Source organism: Onychomys torridus, chromosome 8, assembly GCF_903995425.1.
Source record: "Onychomys torridus chromosome 8, mOncTor1.1, whole genome shotgun sequence".
NCBI classification, from domain to species: Eukaryota; Metazoa; Chordata; class Mammalia; order Rodentia; family Cricetidae; genus Onychomys; species Onychomys torridus.
In genome coordinates this window covers 61,281,857-61,306,391 of record NC_050450.1, presented here as the reverse complement: position 1 = coordinate 61,306,391, position 24,535 = coordinate 61,281,857, and the positions used below count along the sequence as shown (strand labels likewise).

The 24,535-nt window shown below is 44.4% G+C and overlaps 1 protein-coding gene across 2 annotated transcripts in view; it reads right to left on the bottom strand.

Moving 5' to 3' along the window:
- The window catches only part of Ankfy1 (ankyrin repeat and FYVE domain containing 1), a 68,459-nt gene that overhangs the window by 5,737 nt on the left and 38,187 nt on the right, over positions 1 to 24,535 (bottom strand). For both annotated transcript variants that reach the window (XM_036197196.1, XM_036197197.1), the window contains exons 10-23: positions 24,140 to 24,339; positions 17,659 to 17,756; positions 12,888 to 13,116; positions 12,345 to 12,443; positions 11,938 to 12,091; positions 10,946 to 11,114; positions 9,514 to 9,632; positions 8,556 to 8,712; positions 7,177 to 7,377; positions 5,439 to 5,615; positions 4,227 to 4,374; positions 3,143 to 3,233; positions 2,781 to 2,905; positions 1,360 to 1,506 (exon numbers count right to left, since the gene is read on the bottom strand). In XM_036197196.1, coding sequence (XP_036053089.1) covers positions 1,360 to 1,506; positions 2,781 to 2,905; positions 3,143 to 3,233; positions 4,227 to 4,374; positions 5,439 to 5,615; positions 7,177 to 7,377; positions 8,556 to 8,712; positions 9,514 to 9,632; positions 10,946 to 11,114; positions 11,938 to 12,091; positions 12,345 to 12,443; positions 12,888 to 13,116; positions 17,659 to 17,756; positions 24,140 to 24,339 — 2,114 coding nt within the window. The remainder of the gene's footprint in view (positions 1 to 1,359; positions 1,507 to 2,780; positions 2,906 to 3,142; positions 3,234 to 4,226; positions 4,375 to 5,438; positions 5,616 to 7,176; positions 7,378 to 8,555; positions 8,713 to 9,513; positions 9,633 to 10,945; positions 11,115 to 11,937; positions 12,092 to 12,344; positions 12,444 to 12,887; positions 13,117 to 17,658; positions 17,757 to 24,139; positions 24,340 to 24,535) is intronic.

The window sequence follows — 24,535 nt, the reverse complement described above, 5'->3', positions numbered from 1 at the left end:
GGAGAACACTAGACCTTACTCTGCTAACTGTAGCTGGTGATGCTTCCAGTATATGTCTGTCTGTCCCTCCCCTTCCTTTCTTGGTGCTGTTGTCACTCTCTCTGTCATTACATGTCACCCCTGACTTGCTCTGTAGCTCAGACTGGCCTTGAAAGATTTCAAAGTTATTTATTGGTGGAGCTGTGGGGTATTATCCAAGTACAGCTTGCCTGTGGACGTCAAGAGCCAACTGTGTAGAATCAGTCCCTCCTTCACCTTTACATGGATTCTGGGGGCTAAACTCAGCACCTTTACCCACACAGCCATTTGATGGCCCTTGGCTTTCAACTTCTTTTTAATTGAAATTAAATTTAATTTTATCCATATGGGTGTTTTGCCTACATGTATGTGTGTACACCATGTGCGCATTGCCCCTCGAGGCCAGAAGAGAGCACTGGATTCCCATGTGGGAACAGAACCCAGGTCTCTCCATCCCCTGGCTTTCATCTATTGAACTTCCTGCTGGGATAATACATGTTTGCCATCACCACACCCAGCTTAGGACATTCTAATTCTTGCTACCATCTCAAAAGAAAGGCATAAAAACACACAAGTAAGAATCAAGAGTTGGGATTGGGGATGTAGCTCAGTGGTAGAGCACTTGCCTAGCAAGTTCAATCCTCAGCTCCAAAAAAAAAAAAAAAAAAGAATCAAGAGTTGAGGGCTAGAGAAATGGCTCAGTAGTTAAGAGCATTTGTTTTTCTTGCAAAGGACCCAGGTTTAGTTCCTGGTACCACATTGGAGCTCACAACCACCCTTAACTCCAGTTCTGGGGACCTGATGCCTTCTTCTGATCTCTACAGGCACCAAGCATGCATATGGTACACATACATACATTCAAGCAGAACACTCATACAAAAATAAATAAATAAAAATAAAACCAGCCAAGAGGCATAGTCAGTATGACCAGCTGAGAGCTTATAGGCTTCATAGGTTTAGGGGAAATGGGAAAACAATAGGGCTGTCAAAACAAGCACTCTGAAAAGAGGCCCTTCCCCTTTCATAGAAAGAGCTTCACATGGTGCCTAGAAGCAGCAGGTTCAGATCTCAGAGAAAATTATGAGATTTAGAGCCAGGTGGTGGCAGCGCACACCTGTAATCTCAGCACTGGAAAGGCAGAGGCAGGCGGATCTCTGTGAGTTTGAGGCCAGCCTGGTCTACAGAGCGAGTTCAGGGACAGCCAGAATGGTTACATAGAGAAACCCTGTCTCAAAAAACCACCCCCTCCCCAAAAAAAGAGAGATTTAAAGATCACCAGTACTTCTACACATCAACATTATAACTGTGCTTGTAGAGAAGTATAGAAAGTATGCTGCTTACCTAATAATCTAAACAGAAGCTGCTTAGTGGCAACCTGATAATTGAAAATGTTGACTCCTTGGTTATTATTCACCCCAAGGCGAGCCCCAGACCGAACGATGGCACGGCACAGGTTGGCATTCCCTTTCATGTAGGCTAAGAGCAGCACTGGAAAACAAAACCACAGGTAAGCTGTTGCCCAGCAGTCCAGCTGGTCACTGCCGAAGGGCAGGCAGAGCAGAGCATTGATGGCAAGGACACTGTTAGTCATCTGCAGACATGTTTGAAGTGCTAGGGAGCACTCCCTGCAGAGTCTGGTATGCCTTCCAAAAAGGGTCCAGCCAGAAACCAGGCGACACTAGAGTTGGGGTCTGTGATAAGAACTAACGTAGAGAGAGATCCAACACGGGAAAAGAAGTTTTCTCAGTTGGCTTCCCCAGTCAAAAATCACTGCTTTTACCACTAAAGACAAAGCTATTTGCCATGTAACTAAATATAAAGACTTGTAATTTCAGTACATACAGAGAGGTAAAATTAGTATAGGGAATATGTTCTAGAATGTTCTTCCATCCAAAGGAGCCTCTCTTTGTGAAATGCTGGCCCAGCAGGAAGCTAAGCTCTGATCTTTTTTTTTTTTTTTTTTTTTGATTTTTGAGACAGGGTTTCTCTGTAGTTTTGTGCCTTCCCTGGAACTCGCTTTGTAGCCCAGGCTGGCCTCGAACTCACAGAGATCTGCCTGCCTCTGCCTCCCGAGTGCTGGCATTAAAGGCGTGCGCCACCACCCCCCAGCTGATCTAGCTATTCTGTTCTTCTCTACAGTTACAACTAGCAGCAGCTCCCTTGGCTTCCCTTTAGCTGACACTTGATTAAATGTTTAACTCAAAATGATGTAGTAAAATGAGGGCTCTTAATCCCAATATCAAATGAGGACATGGGTATAAGGCTAAGAATTTATTCAGTCACCTTCCTAAAATATAACACAAAGAGACACTTGAAACTAAGTCTCCATGAATCAGAACCCTGGAAATGAAGTCTCTTCCTACATGCCTCTTAAGCTACAACATGGGCAAGTAGTTTAAGTAGACTGATTGCAAAAGCATGTCAAAACCACAAAAAGTAAGTGAAACACTAGAGAGGCCTGCTTATTATCCTCGTCAAAAAGGCACCTAGGTAGAACTTGCCACTTCTTCAAAGCATGTCACAGGCACTGAGGCATATTTCCTGGAGCCCCTGAGTCTTGGTTATATCTTATTTCTGTTCAAACAGAAGCATGGTCCTGGTTAACTGAATAAAAGACAGATAACGGTAATTACAACTATAAAGGCCTGCCTGGTCACAGGTATGAGGTTCTGGAGTACCTGAAGCACTTCTGATGTCAGACACCAGATTCCATGGTAGAGACATTCAACAGCTGCTGAGATTCAGGTACCTTATCTGCATACCTGTATTACCTTCTGCATCTGGTTTGTCCAGAGGATATTCAGGCATGCACTCTAAGAAGAGATCAAAGATGGCTGCCGCGTTCTCTTTGCCATATTGTCCCAGAATGTGTAGTGGTGACTGGCCTCTGATAAAACAAGTTGCAAAGGTTAGACATGTGTCTGTCATAACTCACACCAAAGAAGGAATTTTCTGAACTCTGTAATCTTAACTAAATCTAAAGGACATATAACAGACAAAAGTAGATTTCTAAAAGGTATTAATTATAAAATCAAAATTACCATGGAACCAAAAGCTACTCCAGTGCACCTGGGGCTTGGGGAGGCAATGGGCTAGGTTACCAGGTACCCTAGTCTATGCTCACCTCAGATTAAAGGCTTCAGCATCCACTGTGCACTCTGTCAGAAGAGCTCGGATGTTGTTGAGTCGACCATGCATGACCGCAAGATGAAGAGCTGGGGAGCAAATCCTCTTACTGTGCGAGTCCAGAAGCACACAGAAAAAGCTCTGTCTCCTCCCGACCCCATCTAAATGTACTCAGCCAAGTACAGAGCCATCCTTTCATATCCTCTCCCTACCCCACCCTAAGTCATCAGTGCAGTGTCTTAAGCTCTGCATCCTATGCTGCTGGTTTCAACAATGAGATTTAATGGCTTCACAGAAAGCTACTTCTATCTCTGTGTTCGCTTTCCGTCTCTCACTGTTTGAATGAGAATGGCCCCCACAGGATCATGTATTTGATGATTCTATGCCCATGCCATTCTCAGTTAGCTCTTGCTCTCTCTGCCTCATGACTGTGGCTTAGATGTAACTCTCAGCTACTGCTGCAGCACCATGCTTCCCTACCTTCTGCCATGCTCCCTACCATGACAGTCATGGTGCACTGTCAGAGCAGTAGAAAAGGAACTCAGACAGACAGACAGACCGACCACTGGGTACAAGCCTGAAGACCTAAATTTAATCCCCAGGATCCACATGTATGACAGAACTGACTCCTGTAAATTGTCCTCTAGAAACGTACATAAAAAACAAAATCAAAAAACATCACTGGGCAGTAGAGATGGTTCAGAGCATGCACTGCTCTTGCAGAGGACCTTAGTTCAATTCCTAGCGCCCAAGCAAGGCAGCTCACAATCGTTTATAACTCCAGTTCCTAAGGATCCAACATCTCTGGCCTCTGTGGACACTGACACTCATGTGTACATTCCCCTACACAGACCTACTTTTAAATAATTTTTAAAAATGCAACTGAAAAACTAAATAGTTTAGACTACCAAGGTTATGATCAAATTGGGAAGCTGTTCGGTGGCAGGACCTGTCCAGAGCTCTGTTCCTGAATAATGAACCTTCCTAAAGGGGAGCAGATCCAAGGGTGCATTGCAACTCCACTGTAGAGCAGGACTGCTCAAGCACACAGCACTGCATATAATGTGATGCCTAGCAATTACCATTATTCCCATTCTCATCCACAGCAGCAAAGTCCACTCCATTCTCTAGAAGGACTGAGCAGATGGTGGGCAGGTCTTGCTGGGCAGCAAGATGGAGGGCGGTCTGACGATGCTTGGTTAATTCATTCACCTTGGCTCCTGCAAGAAGCTGGTAAAGTTGATTACTTAATCAGCCTCTCCCATAGTTCAAGGTCCCATTAGTAGGGCCAAGTCTACAGGTCTTCTCTTATCTATAGAAACTGAGACAATCTACCCTCCTGACAGAGCTTGAATGCATGAGGATCTTGCAGAAATTCCTACTGAAGCAAACATAGGAAAACCAGCAGCAAAGGCAGATTATCCACCGGTATGTTCAATGGCTGTTCCTTAGGATACAGTAATTCTAAGACTTTAGTATACTAAAACTGCAAATTATACACTCTGTATTATACAAGAATGTCCACACTGCTTACAATTCTCAAATTTCAAACAAATTCCTCTTTATAAAGCATCCACATACATTCTGTCTGACAACCATACACTTTATTTCTCAAGCCTGTTCCCTGTCTGACATTATGTTGTGCTGGAAAGTCAGGCTTTTGAGTTAAGTGCAAATCTAGTTACATGAATTCCTATATAAGGGTCTGGGGGGATTCTTTTTAACCTACTCTCTTTATTGTACATGTATAAAGTTTTCCTTCTGGAGTCTTGAGAATTAAGAGACAGCTCATTCAAAAGTCTCAGCTAATCTGGGAATGGTGGAACTTGGGAGGCAGGCAGAGACAAGGCAGGTGGATCTCTGTTAGTTGGAGGTCAGATTGATCTGCATAGAGAGTTCCAGGTCATCCAGGTTAGCAAGGTAGGAAAAAAAGGGCAAACACAGAAAGGAAGGGAGGGAGGGAGGGAGGGGAGAAGGGAGGGAGGAAGGGAGGGGAAAAGTCTTAGCTGAGAGCCTGATGGTAGGCAGACAACACTGCTGACCTCAAGTCTTTTCCTGTTGTCTGTCAAATCCTCCTTGGCCCTCAAGGCATGAGTCCAGCATCTCTAGATCTACTTCTAGCGTGTGTACTACTAGCATGTGTACTAGGACACTTGGGACCTGCAACCTCCTGACACATCTGTCTTCCTGCTTCAGTTGCCCAGATTTATGCCTTTCATTCACAACAGCTCCAAGGACAACTTCTGCACATACCCTGAAGCATACTTGGCTTCACATGTTGCTCTGTTGCTTACCAGATTTCGGACAATGATCTCTGAGCCTGCTTGAACAGCAAGGTGCAGAGGGGTCAACTTGGAAGCATCCTGGACTCTGGAGTTCACATTGGCCTGGACACTGATCAGGAACAAGACACTTTCGATGTCAGAGTTCTGAACTGCCACATGAAGAAAATTCCTACCTTTATTATCTACCTATAACAACAAACAAGAAAGAACCACACTATTAGCCAGCTCCCCTTAAAGAGTGGGATCGTCTTGCATGCCCACAAGCTGAGTGGGTCACTGGGGAAATCATGAAACATCCTTCCTCAGTTCCAGAGCTCCAACAGAAAATGCCACCCCACCCCCAACACAACCATGTACACACATGCATGTGGTCAAGAGAAGGGAGCCACTGCCCTGGCACCCGTACAGTAGGAGCTGGACAAACTGAAAGACAGGCACTTGGGGAGCCAATGATTAGCTGCAAGGCCTCTGCTTTGACCAAACCACATACCCATCTCACTGTCTGAGCAGCCAAATTGGCATCAGAAATTTTCTTAAGTTTTAGAGTGACACACAATGGGAGGGAGATCCCAGACAAGCTGATATGAAGTAGCTAGAACTTTCCTCAAATCAAACCCTCCACGTACTGCAGTTAGAGAAAATCATCAATACATTAGTACAAGTGTTCAAGGGAGGACACACACTCCACACTCTGCATTACCCCCCACACACACACACACCCCACACACCTCGACTGTGTGTGCTGGGGTAAATAAATCTGCAAAGGATTCAGGTCAATAGTACCAGTTTCATTCTAGATGGAGAACCCCATCCATGACTATCTGAGACTCAGTCTGATCACGGGCAAAGTTAAAAGCTATATCCAGTCACAAGTAGGAAAATGATACCAAAGCCTGTGCTAAGAAAGCAGTCATCTTCATGCCAGAACCACATTTCATTCAGGCCTCATGATAAATGGCTACTTCTTTTTTGTTGTTGTTTTTTTTCTTTTTTCTTTTTTTTTTTTTTTTTTGAGCTGAGGATCAAACTCAGGGCCCTGCGCTTGCTAGGCAAGTGCTTTACCACTGAGCTAAATCCCCAACCCTTTTTTGGTTTTCAAGACAGGGTTTCTCTGTGTAATTTTGGAGCCTGTCCTGGCTCTCACTCTGTAGACCAGGCTGGCCTCGAACTCACAGAGATCTGCCTGGCTCTGCCTCCTGAGTGCTGGGATTAAAGGTGTGTGCACCACCACCACCTGGCCATAAATGGCTACTTCTAAGTCTTGGCAAAATTCTACAAGCTGGCTGGCTTCTGTGGGACTGACCTGACAAATGTGTTCTAGCTTTCACTACACATCAAATCATATCATCATTTCCTACCCACTGTTGTAGATAAACAAGTTGTAACGAGGATTTAGGAAATGATAAAGTTGACCAACAACACAAGTACCTCAAATTCAGTGTTAGTATTTTAGAGGCATTCATCATTAGAGCATCCAGCAAATGCAGAGCATGAGCTCAGCTACATACCCACAGAACTCTAATGCCAGGCCCTCAAGTAGGCTCCCTTCCCCAGCCTTGTCCATATCACCAGGTCAGCCCTCAGCCAACAGACCCGGGACACTGGAACAGCTACATTTTCAGAAAAGGGGGAACTGAATTTTAAAACAAGTGTCTTTGTGTAGACGGGACCCATGTAGTTAGTGGCTTCTGGCTAGTCTCCATACGAGAAACTCTGCTGTGGTGAATGGTAGCAGCTGGTCACTGACCTGTTCAGCAGCCCCAGACTCTCGCTTTAGAATGGCCTCAGCTGCCTTATTGTTCTTGTAAGTCATGGCACAGGCGAAAGGGGTCAGCCCTTGTCTGTCTCGTACACTCAACTCAATGTGAGGGTGAGAAATCAACAGCTGAATGATGACGCTGTGCTGGTTGCTGATGGCCACATGGATAGGTGTTCTTCCTTCTGCATCCTACAGAGCGATAAGACACAAATTCCCATGGCTCATGGAAAGAGAAAACCAGGAACAACATAAAGGGAGGCAACTTTTAAAATAAATTTCAGTTCTGAGACCCTGTGTTTGAAATCGGTTTTTAAAGAGGTAAAACAGAGATGACTGGCCGCTCCTCTCCACCACACTTCTCACAGTCCCAGTGACCACACTGCCCCAGTGGTAGCAAGAGCCAGCACAAACACACTGTTTCATCCTCAGCTCTCATTTCCACAACTCTCTGCTGATGAAGCATCGGCTATAAATCTACAGTATTCTAGAGCTGGGAAGCCGGCTTAGGCAGTCAAGGATTTGCTTCACAAACATGACAACTGGAGCTTGATCCTCAGAGCCATGGTCAGAGCGTGGGCTTGTAATTCCAGTGTTAGGGAGGGTAAGACAGGTAGATTCTGGGGCTTACTGGCCAGCCAGCCTAGCTGTCCAGTCTCAGACCAACTGGAGACCCTGTCTTAAAATAAGGTGGATGCTGGGGCTGGGGAGATGCTCAGTATTTAAGAGCACTGGCTGCTCTTTCAGAGGACCCCAGCTTCCAGTGCCTACATGAAAGCTTAAACTGCCTGTAACCCCAGTTTCAGGAGGTGTAATGCCCTTTTCTGGTCCCTTCTGGCACCAGGCACACACATAGTACACTTTTACATACATGCAGGCAAAACACTCATACACATAAAAGTAAATAATCTTAAAAAAATCTATTAGTTGGAGAGTGCCTGAATAAAAACACCCGAGGTTGTCTGTCCTCTTGTCTGCTAATAGACAGACAGACAGAAGCTCACAAAGATACTCCCTCCACAGGTCTGAATGCTGAAGAGCATCAGTGAGCTAATTAATGGGACACAGTCCTAAATACAGTCCTTAGTCCTCAATGTAAGACTAACCCGATTTTGTGTGGAAATCTTTAAGGGGACTAAGAAGAAGGTACAACAGATCAAACAACCTTCTTTATGCCGAAAAGCAAGGCACAGAGAATCAACCTGAAATCAATTCAATTACCAGACAGCCTACATGACTCAAAGTCACTATCTGTCGTAATAAAGCCCAATTTGTAAAACAGAAGTCTAGAATTGGAGAATGTACAAGGTCCCTTGCCACAAGACAAAATTCCTTTAAGTTTACCTCCCCAGAAAGTAAAAACTATATACCTGTGCATTGACATTGGCACCGAATTCCAAAAGACACTGAATTGTCTCTTCTAGCCCCCATGAGGCTGCCAAATGCAGGGGGGTCTGCCCATCTCTTGCCTCCTCTTCTCCTTCTCCATCAGTACCTGGTTGTCTGGGACTATTCACATCACAGCCACTAAAATAGGGAAATAGAAACTCACCATCCACCTTGCCTAGCAGCATGTGCTAGAGAGCAGCAGCTTTACCCACTCTAACAACAAAGCCATCACTGCCATATTCTGCTAGCCCTGATCCTTGGCATCAAGTTCTAGAGCCTGGGTGCAACTGCTATAGCCTCTCTTGCAATTGGTCTTAGGGGCAACATGGGAATCAGAACTGTTGCAGACTTCCTAGGGATATGCACATTTTAAATGTTGAGGAACACTATTTGCAAAGTAAATTAACCTTGCCTCCCCATATCCCACTCTCTAAGAGAGCTATAAGCTTTTTTTTGTTTTGTTTTTTTGAGACAGGGTTTCTCTGTGTAGTTTTGGTGCCTGCCTTGGATCTCGCTCTGTAGACCAGGCTGGCCCGGAACTCAGAGATCCACCTGGCTCTGCCTCCTGAGTGCTGGGATTAAAGGCATGTACTACTGCTGCCCGGTAGGCTACAAGCTTTTATGGTTCATGTGTTGTGTGGGGCCCAGATGAGCTCATATGGTCTCCTCCAAGCTAGCCTCCTGACTTCACAGTAGGAACTGGTCTGAAGGTAAAAGGGGTGGATGCATCAACAAAGCAGAAGATGGTTTTGATCCAAGCACATGAGCCCCTCCCTCCTCCGCAGCTAGATTGATTCTTAGCTGATTTGACATGACCTTTGATAGTCTTAATTATGAAAGTCAAGGCCAGCTGCACGCATGTCAAGACTGAGGTGACTTAACACAAGGGAGAGGTGGTTGGCAGTAAGCAGATAAGAGAGAGACTTTGGCTTCTCAGACCTTCGAATAAGAAAGCAGGCAGTGGACTCATTGTTTTCATCAATGGCTCTGTGCAGAAGTGTCTGAAGACACCCACTGGGTCCTGGGCCCCAGCACGTGGCATCACAACCATGTCTGACCTGCAGAGAAACACAGTTTTCTCACAAACATTGTCGAGCAAAAGTAAAAACATTAATTTCAACTCTGAGCAATACGTATATTACTTTTCAGATAAGACATAGTCAACAAGTAACTGATGATTTTATCAATCATAACCACTCATTATCTTACAAATAGTGATTAAAATCTGCTGTTTGGGAGCTGGCTCATTGGTTAGGAGCACTGGATGCTCTTCTAGAGGATACAAGTTTGATTTCCAGTCCCCACACAGTGGCTCACAACCATCTGTAACTCTAGTTCCAGGGGATCTGACGCCCTTTTCTGGTGAAGACCAGACATGCACATGGTGCACAGACATATATGCAGGCAAAACATCATATACATTAAAAAATTATAATAAATATAAGCTGCTCTGTGCAAATTCTTACACTACATCCTAGGAGCATGTTTTCAGAAGTACACATGTAGTGAGTGCCCCTCCAGCTGTGTTCTATTAAGGACAGTGTCTGTTTGTGTACTCCAAGGTCCCCTAGCAACACACACCTATAATTAATAGTTAATCCCTCAAAACAGTTGATAAAATCCTCAGGTACAACATACCTCCATGTCATTATGCAGGCCCTCAGACTCCAGGCTTACCTCATTTCTTAGATCTGTCTTGTCAACATGCAGACAAACCTGAGATTTGGGAACGTAGTAATATGCTGATGGTCACAGCATCAGATCACCCCACCAGGAGATACCTGAGGCAGTCCCTCCACTCTAGCGCTCCTTTGTGGTTGTCTCTTAAAGACAGCCCAGGGTACAAGTACTGGCCAGCACCAAGTACTACCCTCCTTCCCACTCCAGACAAGGTCTCACTACATAGTCTGGAACTTGCTTTGTAGCCTAGGCTGACCTTGTAATCTCTGAGATGCCACAGCCTTACCTACCCAGTGCTGAGAAAGTGAACGCGACCATGCCTAGCTGAGCCTCAAACCTCGTTAGACTTTTTTATTTTTATGCATATGAGTGTTTTTCCCCTACATGTATGATTGTGTATCACATGCATTCCTGGTGCCTGCTGATGTAAGAAGAGGGCATCACATTCCCTGAACTAGGGTTAACATGCCGGTGTTGGGAGTCAAATCTGGATCCTCTGTGATAACAAATATTCTTAATTCATCTCTCCAGACCTATAATCTTAGACTTGTTCATGTGATTTTCCACTGTTTGTCCCTGACCTGGCTTGTTACTTGGCTGACCTCTTGCTCCTATGACAGCAGGCATCAAATCCATCTTTAATACAACATATCCTCATCTGTGAGCAGAGGCTCTGTTATGTATGACTCACCAGAGTGGAGGCGATGTCTTCCAGATTACTTGCCAAGGCAAGCCACAGTGGTGGGTTCCCTTTTTCATCTGGCACAGACATGTCAGCTCCTCGAGTACATATGGCATCAACTACTAGGGGAAGTTGATTTTTGATAGCCAGCTGAAGGGCAGTCTCCCCATCCTGAGTCCTAGCAAAACATCACCATCACAATCAAAACTAATGCTCGTAAAGGCAGCCAAAGAAAACAACACTATCCAGGTTTTCCAAGGGCCAGATGCCACCGGATCTCTTACGTTAACTCTAAAATAGCTGTATCTGTCCTTCCCACCTTCTAAGAAAATGCCACTTCTCACTACTGTACTCACAAAGCAAACAAACAGGGCTGGAGATACAGCTTGATTGTAGGAATGTTTGTCCAGCATTCATGAAGCCCTGGCCTTGATACCCAGCACACATGCCTGTAATCCTAGCACTTGGGAGAGGTGGGGAGGGGGATCAGAAATTTAAGGTCATCCTCAGCTACAGAGAGCTTGAGATACACAAGACTGTTTTGAGAACCTGGATAGGAGTCAAGTACATTAGGCAAGCTCTCTACCAGAATGCTGCACTCTACTCTTTAATGTTTTGTTTTTAGGAACAGGGTCTCACTGTGGAGACCAGGCTAGCCTTGAAGTCACTAAGATTTGCCTGCTTTGGCCTCTGAAGTACTGGGATTAAAGGCATGTGCCACATGCCTACTTCCTAGCCCTTTTTAAATTTTTCATGTTGACACAGTCTTTCTAACTTGCTCAAGTAGGCCTTAAACTAGCCTCTTGCCTTAGTCTCCTAAGCAGTTGGAATTACACGTATGTACCACCCAGGACGGACTCCACTTATACATTCTGAGAGCCACAAGGAATTAAAAAAAAAAAAAAAAGAAAAGAAATCCAATCTAAAAGCTAGGCTCTGATTTTGAAGCATCTCAATTAAAAATGACCTGGAGGTACAGACAGCATGCTACTTCATCCCACCTGACGTTTATATCGGCTTGGTGCTCCAGGAGGAAGAGTGAACTCTTACTGTCCTGCCTCCGTATGGCCATGTGCAGCAAAGTCTGCCCATCTGACATGGTGTCATTGATAGATGCTCCAGAGCCCAGAAGCTGGGCAGCAATTGTGTGCATGCCTGGGAAATAAACACGCCCAAGTCATGGACACTTCCCATGGCCCTGATAACAGACAAGCTTCTCAAAGGCAGCAAGTTTTCAGTGAACATACAGGCAAAAAGTTATTTTACAACAAAATCATTAGCCCCGCCACTTCCTCCTGCCTCCAGGTCTAGCCTCCCCCCAGTCTACCGGCCACTTCCTCCTGCCCCCTCTAGTCTACCCACCTACTCATCTCCTATCTGAGAATCAACAGCCTTTGACATAACTTACCAGTCCATAACGCTAGGCCTAGCACAGTTTGGTCTCTGGAATCCTTGAGGCTGAAGTCCGGAATAATTTGCAAATTGTTGGTGGCATGAAGAGCATTGGCTAAATATTTTTAAAAGGAAAAGAAACTTGATTTCACCACCCTGCGTTGACAGAATCACTTTTTTTTTTTTTTTTTGGATCAAGGTGGAGGAAAACAGGGTCTCACTGGTAGCCCTGATTGGCCTCAAATTTCTGGCAATCTTCCTGTCTGGCTCCTTGGATTACATTTAAGAATTCAAGAGGATAAGACTCAGTTATAAACTAATTGACTAGCCAGAATTAATTTCTTTTCAAAGGGAGCAAAATCTTAAAGGTAAATTAATTTTCTTAAAACTTCCACATTCCCCAGACAATGAAAACAGACTCCACTGCAGAGACTGCATTATGAGAACTACAGAAACAGCTGTATAAGACTCACAAAGGGAAACAGCAGCCTCTGAAATCAGCTGTCCAAACCACTACTTTCCACAGCTCACAACAATGGGCATCTGCTCAACCACCTACCTTTCTGCTCCAGGATGACAGACACCACATCTGGATGGTTGTAGGCAATTGCCATGTGCAACGGTGTCTGCAGGTAGATACCATCTGCAGAACCCATTAGGACTGGAGTCTCTTTAGGCACAGGCAGAGCCTCCTCTGTCTGCAGGTTTGGATTGGCACCTTGCTGCAGGAGCTCTGCTGTGAGGTTGGCCAGGCCATGCCGACAAGCTGTATGCAAAGGAGTTTCTCCCTGAATAAAACAAAAACCCAAATCACCATGGAAGGGAATTGGAAGTTCCTGTCACAAAGGGATACGGAAAGTGCAAGTACCAAAACTCAGGCCACACTGCCAGCCCCTGCCCTGGGTTTCTCCTGTCACCAGCTGACCTCACGAGGCTGACTCCACTCATTCAGCACCATCAACTTTCAGTTTGTTTAGTGTCTTCCCAAGCATCTTTCTGTCTTTTTTCTCCCAGGACCACCTTGGTTATCCCTTTACTTTGTTCTCACATTTTTTTCCTAATTATGCAAAGAATCTGTTTCTCTGTAAAACAACAACAGCCGACATCTACCAGGTATCACAGAATTCATCGATAGAGAAGAACCGCCCCAGGGCCAGAGGGAAGCAGGGCTAGCTACCTGACTAGCACTTGTTGCTTTAATTTGCTCACGTCAACCTCATTTTGAACTCTGATCAAGACTTCCTTCTTCTAACTTTAAAAACTAAACTAAAGGCATTTTCTTTAGAACCAACATGGATTAAGAAAGAACAGGAGAGAGAACTCCTGAGTGGGAGGGGCTCCAAGGGAGGAACACCACTAAAGACATTTTTTAAAATTTTATAATTAATTTACTAAAGACATTTTAATGCTCTTATAGATACCAGACTTGGTACTCTTTTTAAGTCTTGCCTCCCTCCTGACCTCTAGCACACAATTCTCTTCCTCTAAAGGAGCTAATATGAATTTCATGTTTTTCATCCATGACTGAACATTACAAGAAAATGCACATATACCTATTCATTTCTGTGTATGTGTATGATTATGATATATGTAAACACATGACTGGATATGTTTTACCCAAAGAAGTGGAACCATCAAAAGGATGGACCAGGTGCTTTTCTTCCCTAACCCCATTATACCTGACCAGGCCTATTCTGCTCAGCCCCTCTCCCTACACATGCTCATCAGTGACCTTGTCTATTCCTGGGTTTTTTGTTTGTTTGTTTTTGAGACATGGTGTTGTGCATCCCAGACTGACTTCAAATTCATTATGTAGCAGAGGAAGACTCAACTCCTGATCCTCCTGTCTTCAACTTCTGAGTGCTAATGTTTCAGGCATGCACAACCACATCTGGTTATGAAGTGCTGAGAAACCTAAGGATTCATGTATAATAGGCAAGCAAGCACTCTATCAACTGAACCACATCCCTCTACTCCTGTGACTTTCACCAGGGCCTACAATCAGGTCTTCAGCCTATCTCTTCACTTTAAATGTTCTTGCCTTCTTCCTGAAAGTCCTAAGAAGGTATAAACCTGTTGGTATTACTCCTTTGAGACCTCTCAACAGGTCACTGATTATCTAGGCAACTCCAGCCTGGCTCCAGCCTTGACTCACTGGAATGCTCACCATGCTTGCCAACCCAGGTAGCTCTTCTGAGTCTCTAATGATCGTACCACTCTTCTACCCCACACCTTTCCTTCTATGGACCATCCTTGGAGAAGATAAAGGCCAAACACCTAAGTGAGCACCCTAGGCCCATCAGTGTTGCTTTCACTTGTTCTCATGTCAGGCTCCACTGTGCCTTTCCGTCTTAGGCTTCCTAAGGCTTTGCCATAAACTGCATTCAAGAGCTGCCATATACTGTGGGCTCCTGGGAGGACTGTTGAAAGTTAGGAGACAAAGTGCCAAATATACTAAGAATGAGTAATGCAGGGCTAAAAAGAAGGCTTAGTGGTTTAGAGCATGGATAACTCTTCCAAAGAACCAGAGTTTAATCCTAGCACATGTCAGGCAGCTTACAACTTCCTGTAATCCTAGATCCAGGGGAACCAACACTGCTAACTTCCTTGGGCATCTATACACATACGCATATACCCACACAAGATATAAAACATACACATGAATAAAAATCATTTTAAAAAATCTTTGAGCCGGACGGTGGTGGCGCACGCCTGTAATCCCAGCACTCGGGAGGCAGAGGCAGGTGGACCTCTGAGTTCGAGGCCAGCCTGGTCTACAGAGCTAGTCCATGACAGGCTCCAAAGTACAGAGAAACTGTCTCCAAACCCCCTCTCCCCCCCAAAAAAAAGAAAGAAAAAGAAAAAGAAAAAAATCTTTGGCTACATGTGCATATAGATGAGTAGATTTCATGGGCAGAAAGATGGCAATGCCCTGTCCCCTCAACTCCCAATATATTCTGGTATGTCTCTGGTGCACAGAGCCAAGAGGCCAGAACAGGGTATCGGGTCCCCTGGGAATGGAGTTCTGAGATGCCATATGGGTGCTGGGAATTGAACCTTGTTCCTCTAGAAGAACAGCCAGTGCTTTTAACCACTGAGCCATCCCTCCAACCCTAAGATACTTTACTCTTTTTTTTTTTTTTTTTTTTTTTTTTTTTTTGCTTTTCAAGACAGGGTTTCTCTGTGTAGCTTTGGAGCCTGTCCTGGATCTTGCTCTGTAGACCAGGCTGGCCTCAACTCACAGAGATCAACCTATCTCTGCCTCCCAAGTGCTGGGATTAAAGATGTGCTCCATCACCACCCAGAGATCCTTTACTCTTAATTATAGGGCTTAAAAGACATTAAGACTATCTCTTCAATCCTAAAATACAAGCTGTTTCTAAGTCCACCATAAGAACCACAGGGATAATATTCTTTAAGCTCCAAGCACAAGTAATAAAAGTGACCTTAAAGATAAGCACACCCAATGGATGGTGGTGGTGCATGCCTTTCATCCCCACATTCAAGTGGCAGAGTCAGGTAGATCTCTGAGTTGAGGCCAGCCTGGTCTACAAAGCCAGTTCCAAGATAGCTAAGGCTAAACAGTGAAACCCAGAAACCCAGTCTCAAACAAACAAACAGCCAGGCGGTGGTGGTGCATGCCTTTAATCCCAGCACTTGGGAGGCAGAGGCAGGCGGATCTCTGTGAGTTCGAGGGCGAGCCTGGTCTCCAAAGCTAGTTCCAGGAAAGGCGCAAAGCTACACAGAGACACCATGTCTCGAAAAACCCAGATAGTATGTTAATATACATCTACATACCTCATTCCTTTTTTTTTTCTCTCCCTCTGAGACAGGGTTTCTCTGTGCAGTTTTGGTGCCTGTCCTGGAGCTCGCTCTGTAGACCAGGCTGGCCTCGAACTCACAGAGATCCGCCTGCCTCTGCCTCCTGAGTGCTGGGAATAAAGGCTTGTGCTACCGTTGCCTGGCATTCCTTTTTACAGATTTTTATGTTCAATTGCGCACACTTGTGTGGGTGTATGCAACTGGGTGCAGGTGTCTGCCAGGGCCAGGCGTTAGATGCTCCTAGAGCTGGAGGCACAGGCAGTTGTGAGCCTGTCCAGTGAGTGCTGGAGACCAAGCTCAAGTCCTCGGGAAGGAAGAGCAGGCGGCACTATTAACAACAGAGTTGCCATCTCTCCAGTCCCTACTTCTTTTCATCTTACACATTTCCTATGACATCAAGATTAACTCCGTTTTACAGCTGCTGATGCCGAAGCTCAGAAAGTCAAGGACACTGTCTACGACGAAGGAAGGAGGCGAGAAAGCTAGTAACCTCAGGACGGTCCAACCCCAAGATCTGCGGCGGACCTAACAGTGACTGCCCTGATTACAGGAGAGAATCTTAGACACTCTAGAGATGCCTGAAACCACAGGGATACCAAGCCCTATGTCTATTTTTTCCTAATGAAGTATTTACATTTAGTTTATTATTTAGGCACAGAAAGGGGATTAGCAACAATAAGATAAAACAATTATGAAAATATACTCTAAATAAAGTCATGTGAATGTGGCCTTTCCACATGGCTGCTGTGCTATACTCCCCCTTCCCGTGAGGATGTGTGAAGGTCATGACAAGAGACAGGCACTGTGACAATGAGGATAAGCACTGATACTGAGTCAGTCCCTCTCAGGAGAGAACTGCTAGGGGACGGCAGACAGGCAGCACATGCACCAGGCACACCCTGGATAGAGGGGTGAGCCACAAACTAGGACGGGGTGAGATTTCATGACATTATTTTGGTGGACAACCTAAAATTTATGGACTATTTCACAATTTTCCATTAATATTGTCAGAGCATGACTGACCACAGGTAACTGAAACGTAAAGGTAAAAGTGCAGGCAAGGGAAGACCATGGTCTGGTCAGTGTTGTTGCCTAGAGATAGACTGAAGCAGCAGCCACATGGGAAACCTGAAGAATACAGACAGTACATGCCTGTGATCTCAGCACTGGAGAGGCTAAGACGGGGGATCACAAGGTAAGGCCAGCCTGGGTCACATCAAACTGTCCACAAACCAAAAGACTCAAGAAGCTTTTACAGCACTTGTTTCCATTCCTGTTTGCTCATTTCCACTCCATTACAAAGTGTACAGGATCTGGTTCGGGACAGGCTATACAAGAAAAGATAATGGTAATCTTTGAGGACATACATGAGTCCCTTTTACACTGGTCATATGAATGTACATTCACAGAATTGAAGAAAAGAGACTATTTCATTTTTCCTGTATACCCAGCATTGCCATTTCTTACACAGACCACAGCCATTCCCCCAGCTGCCCTTGCCAACTTACCCATTTGTTCCTGTGGTTGGCATGGGCACCACTGGTTGCCAGGAAAAGCGCTGCAGCCTCATTTCCTGCCCCGGCTGCCCGCTGTAGTAAGCAATTTCCTACAAGAAAGAAGCCATATTCATTCTTCCTTTTACATGGACATAAAATTAAGTTCTACCCTGCACAACACCCTGCCCTACCTCACTACCTACTGGCCAGTCCACAGCAGATATCACACTTGCTGACAGCTCACTGTACCTCCTTGTAGGGGTAGGGGCAAGGTTTCTCCCACACAGCAGTGCTACTCACATTTCCTGAGATAATCCTTTTGCCATAGGGGCCTGCTCTATAAGTTGTATAACATTTGGCAATATTCCTGGCTCACACCAGATGCCAGAAGGAGCTCTGAACCTGTGACAATCAAAAATGTCTAGGGACTAGAGATACTGCTCAGTGGTTAAGAGCACTGGATGCTCTTCCAGGACTAGATCCTTCAAGAGGCCTCAAGTTCAATTCATAACACCAACATGGCAGCTCACAACTGTCTACAGCTCCAGTTCCAGGGGATCCAATTCTCTTCTGGCCTCCATGGGCACCAGGCACGCACATGGTGCACAGACATACATACAAGCAAAACATCCACAACACATCAAATACATTTTACATTTAAAACAAACAAAAAAGCAAACAAAGCCAGCGGTGGTGGTGCACACCTTTAATCCCAGCACTCGGGAGGCAGAGGCAGGCAGATCTCTGTGAGTTCAGGCCAGCCTGGTCTACATAGTGAGTTCTAGGACAGTCAGGGCTATATAGAGAAACCCTGTCTTGAAAAACAAAAACCAAAGATACCATGATAGATGAGAACATCATGGGAATGGGAAGAGGCAGGGTTCAGGGGAGGCTCTCACAAGAGGCAGTGGTCCAGAGGGTGCCTGGACCAGTCTATTCTGGTGACCAGCCAAGCAAATAACCTAGTTGTCATTATAGAGCCTTTGTCCAGGGACTGATGGAGGCAGATACAGAGATCCACAGCCAGGCACCAGGCTGAGCTCCGGGAATCCAATTGATGAGAGAGAGGAGAGATACTGCAGGTGAGGGACGTCGAGATCATGATGGGAGGATGTGCAGAGAGGACCGGCCACACTAGTGGAGGCCCATGAACTGTGGGCTGGTGGCTGTGGAGCCCCCATGGGACTGGACTAGGCCCTCTGGACATGGAAGACGGTTGTTTGGCTTGAACTGTTTGGGGGACACCCAGGCAGAGGAATCAGTATCTGTCCTTGGTCTATGGGCAGGCTTCTGGAACCCGGTGCCTGTGGTGTGACACCTTGCACAGCCTTGGTGCAGTGGGAAGGGGCTTGGACCTGCCTAGTCTCAGTGTGCTGGGCTGTGCTGACTCCCCATGGGAGACCTTGATTTGTGAGATGTGGAGATGCAGGGTGGCTTGGGAAAGAGAGTTGGGGAATGGGAGGAGGAAGGGGGGGTGTCTGTGGATAGCATGTGGAGTGAGTAGAAAATTTCTTAATAAAGAAAAATGAGGGAAAAAAAAAGAAAAGAAAAAACCAAAAAAAAGGTCTAGAGATGCTTTCAAATGTTCTGGGGAAGACAGGTGCAAGTAGCAATGTCCAGGCCTCATCATTTGGCTATACTAGAAAATGCCCATCAAATGCTTCAGTTCTATCCCTAGAGCCTTATAAGCTTGCTGTTGGCTCAGGAATATTTTTGCTTAGCACTGTAACTATTTTCTGAATAAAACACATAGGAAAATAAAATCTTCTCCAAATGGTTTTTGGCTCCAGAACAGTGTTTCCAACTCCATTTCCAAACACAACATAAAATCTCATGTTCTAGGCGCTAGAGAGATGGCTCAGTGGTTAAGAGCACTGACTGCTCTTACAGAGAACCTGACTTTAGTCTGGTGGCTCACAACTAGTGTAACTCCAGCTCCACACGACCTGATGCTCTCTTCTGGCCTCAGCAGGCACCTGCATACTTTTGCACATACCCATATACAAACACACAGGCATATTCATAATTAAAACTAAAAATAAATCTTTAAAAAAAACCCTCACATTCTGAAGCTGTGGTGCTTGAAAATCTAAATAAAATGAATATTAAGACTGAAAAATAAAAATAAAAGAAATAGGACAAGGCAGTGCCAGGGAGAAGGCTCAGCCAGGCAAAATGCTTGCTATGCTGCCTGACAACCCACACTCCATTTCCAGAGTTGTGTGGGGTTTTTTGTATTTTTCTAAGATAGGGCCTTACTATGGTAGTCCTGGATGACTCAGAACATGCTATAGACCAGAATGACATGGATTCACAGAGATGTGACTTCCTTTGTCTCCTGAGTGTTGGATTAAAGGTAGGGGCCACTGGGCTCTGTGCACCCCAGAACAAGGTAAACAGTCGTCGGTGCGTCTGTAATGCCGGCATTTCTAAAGCGAGCTGCAGGAGAAGCTAGGAGCAGAAACTCCGGGGCTCGCTAGCTGCAATACGCAGAAAGAGACTCTGCCTTGAAAACCAAGTACCAAAAGTTATCACCCAACTTCCACATGCTCAGTTTTACACACAACACACATGCACACATACATGAACAAACATGCACCCCCAATTACAGAGAAAGAAAAGGAAACAGACAAAACGCTACTTTGTCTTCGGACAAATTTTTTTCTTTCCTGTCACAGAAAGTAACTTCATCTCTAGCTATAGTCATTCTGATCTCAACTGCTGTTGGGAATAATACATGCCAGAATCTCGGCTTGGAGACTGGAAGGTAAAATAAAGAGGGAGCTGGAGAGAAGGCTTAGCAGTTCAGAGCACTGAATACTCTTGAAGAGGACCTAGGTTTGGTTCCTATAGCTCTGTGTGGTGGCTCTGTCAGCTAGTACAACATAGCAAGACCTGGACTCAAAGAGAAGAGAAGAAAGCCTCATAGTAGGTAACAAAAGCTAAAGGCAATAAACTCTACTCAGAGAGCTGAGACTGAACAAAATAAATAAATCTAAAAATGAGAGAAAGATTTAGGAGTTCGAGGTCATCTTCACTTATCACATCAACTCTGAGAGCAATTTGTGCTAAATTAGAACCTGCCTGAAAAACCAAAAAAATCTAGGCTAAAACTCCAAGCTGATAGTATAAAATACTGTCTCAACAGTAAGAAAAATTTAAGAGACTAATCAATGGTGGGGGAGGGGCACAGGGTATAGCTCACTGGCAGCACACTTATTAGTTGCATAAGGCCCTGGGTTTGATCCCTATCATTAATGGAAGGAGGCAGGATGGGAAAGAGGTTCAAAGAGAACAAAGACAGAGCAGTCCAAAGCTGATTAGAGTACATGAAGATTTGAACAGTGTTAATGGACAACGTTGAGTTAATAACAAAGAGAATACTGCTGCATTCCCGTAAATAAATGCTTGTTATTTTAAACAATATATCGCATTTTAAAAAGAACATGTTCTAATGCTGAAAATGCAGCTCAGTAATATTTTTGCCAGCTTATACAAGTTCCTGGGAGCAAGCTCAATGATATGGGGGGGGGGGGGGGTAGCAGGTGGGAAATTTACAGAAAAAATTATAATACAACAAAATTCAAGTCCTAAATTCCAAAGAACCAGTCTTTTGCATGCCACACTCTTACACAATGTAATTAAAGTCAGAAATCAGCAAAAATTATGGTATATCACCAATACAATTTATAGATTATTACGTAGTCATAATGGCATTTCCAGGTGTTTAGTCTAAAGCAGTCCAGCAGAACTTAGCTTTTGTTATCTACTGTGGGATTTCTTTTTCTTCTGTTTTTTTCAGACAAGATCTTGCTATGTCCTAGCTGCCTGGAAGTCACTGTGTGAATCAGGCTGGCATTTGAACTTGCAGTGATCCTAGCCTGTGCTTGGATTACAAACATGGACAACCATCTAGAGCTAGAGTGGTGACTTTATCTGACCTTTCTTTCTTCTTAGTATCGTGAGTTAAATCGAAATTCAAGGTCACAGGCATGTGGCTCTGAGCTACACCCCCAGCCCTTTTACCTTTACAAAAAGTTATCACTTTAGCAAAAGTATTGTTTACTATTCATCTGTTTTAAAGGAGGGGAGCTAGGAATCAACTGTCTTTGTTAATGGCTTCTACCCATGCTTGACATCCATTTATTCTATGTGTGTGTGTTAAGTATATGTGTACAGGGTGAATAAGACAATGCATCAAACAGGTGTGGAGGTCAGAGGACAAGTTGTAGGGACTGTTCTCTCCTACCCTGTGGGCTCTAGAGATCAAACCCAGATCATCAGGCTTGGTGACAAGCACCTTTACCCACTAACCCATCTCAGAAGCCCCCAACTCATTCATGCTTCCTTTGAGTATTCACTACTTATATATGGAATCCTTGTCCTTAAAATATCCCCAGGCTGATCTGGGAATAGTAGCACAGGCTAGCCAGGGCTAAGAGACCCTGTCTTAACAACAACAACAACAAAAAGCAAAACATACAAAGAATACAAACAAAGAATTTGTTTTAGCCAGTTCAGTGAAATATATGAAAATGGGGACATCCCAAGTGTGGCCTATGGATTCCTGAAGGTTTATGGAGTCTTGCAGGGCATCAATAGGTCAGAACCATGTTTACAGAATCTTTACTTTTCTCTACACTGTGTTGACATTGACACTGATGTTGCCAAATCAGTGTCAGGGGGATTGGGGATTCAAAAGCCTAACAGATCACAGCAGTGCCAAGGTGCTGGAGCATTCCTACGGAGGCAGAGGCAGGCAGATCTCTGTGAGTTTGAGGCCAGCCTGGTCTACAGAGCGAGATCTAGGACAGGCACCAAAACTACCAGAGAAACCCTGTCTCAAAAAACCAAAACCAAAAACAAACAAAACAAACAAACAAAAACCCAACCAACCAAACTGCCCAATTTTACTATCTCTCAACACTGAGCATGTTGTGCTCATGAGCCTGCAAGAGCCTGTGTGTTACATGAGAAGTACGGCAAAGCATACTGTCTGGAAGAAGCACACATGCATTAAGGTGCATGCTGAACAATTTCAGCACAGAGTCATGGGCCAGGGTTTTTACTCAGAATGATTTCATTATACTACTGTTTTCCAAACGTGAACACTTAGTAGGCATTCTCTTCAAAATGAGCAAAAGGAGCCTGTCTCTTTAAGAAAAACAATTTAAAAAATAATTGATAATATTTTTAACCTAATGATAAAAAGTAAACTTTAATATGAAAATTTGACTCTTGGAAAACTTTGAACCCCAAGTTTGATATTTCTTTACAGTGAAAGACTTCTAATGAGATGAACAGCGATATTGAAGCTCTGAAATATGAAACACAGAACATCTACAACACAGTGAACCAACACTCTCCAATGACTGAGGCAGAATGTTCTAGAACCATGCACAGAAAAACAATCCATTCAAAGCACAAACTGGTGTGACTCTCCTATGATAATCAAAGTGTGTCTCCCCTTTCCACGTGTCTCAAAGGATGTACATTCTCCAATCATCTAACCAGAATAGCACATCTGGGAAGACTGAACACAACTGCAAATACAAGAAACTACCTGCTCTTCTCATTAACTTGTTTTAAAAGTCATCTTCATAACGAGTATATTCTCCGCACTATAAACTGATTAATTCCGCTCTTCAAAGTTTCTCAGCTTGAGATCTGGAAAGATGCAGTTAGAAGCACTTGCTTTCTTCCAGAGGACCCAGGTTCCCAGCATCTACAGCAGCAGCTCACAACCATCTCCAATTCCCATTTCTGGAGATCTGATGACTTCTTCTAACCTCCAAGGGCACCAAGCAAGCACGTGGCAAAGATACACACAGGCAAAAACACTCATACACATAAAATAAGATCAACCTAAAAATCAAATTAAAAACAAAAGTTTCTTGTTTTTAGAGGCTGGGTATTGTAGATTGTGTCCGTAATCTCAGTCTTGGGAAGCTGAAGCAGGAGAATCTCCAGTTCAGGTCCAGGCTGGCCTACATATATCTAAGAAGTCTCTATCTCAAAACCAAAAAAAAAAAAAAATTTCTCGTTTTTATTTTCTGACTCTAGTAAATACTAAAGGTATAACTATCCAAAGAAAACCTCACTGAATAGAAATTCTGCGAGAGTAAAAGAAGTTGTGAGTATACAGAGTCTACAAATTGTTGTCTTAACTTACCAGGTATGTTTTAGCTTACAAAACTTAAACTAATGTCAGGTAAAATTGTTTGGAACACGGGATTAAAACAAAAAAACAAACAAACTACAATGAGATTTTACTGAGCTTAAAATTAAATGCAAAACATATAATTCTGTATTATTATCAAAACATTTACAAGCTAACATAGTGGCACATGCTAGTAATCCCAGCACTCAGACTAAGGCAGGAAGACAACATGTTCAAGGCTAGCCTGAGCTAACAGGTCTGAGGCCAGCATTGCATTCCCAGCCCTGTCATTAAACCACAACAAGAAACTCATTCCCTGGGCCCATTGTCTACCCGTCATTGCATCCGGAGCATCAGTGTTGCTGCCGCGCTGAATGAGCCTGGCTGCAAAGCTGTTTTCATCAAAGGACGTTCCGTTCAGCACAGGAAGGTCTTCAAAGGGGTTTACCGACTGGTCAGAAGACACGGTGATGTACTGGACAGCAAGCCAGAGCGCAGTACTGCCCTCATGATCCTTCAGCTCTAAGTCTAACCTGAAACAAAGAGGCCATGTGAGTGACAGGAACAAGTTAAGCCTCTCTTGGCTGCCAACAGCTCACTCTCTCCCTGTACTTTCTAAAGGACAAATTTTTATTTACTTAAGGTTTTAACTATAAAGCACCGTAAGAGAAAATTTCAAGCTAGGTGTGATAGCCAGTAATCCCAGTAACTGGGGGACTAAAGCAGGAC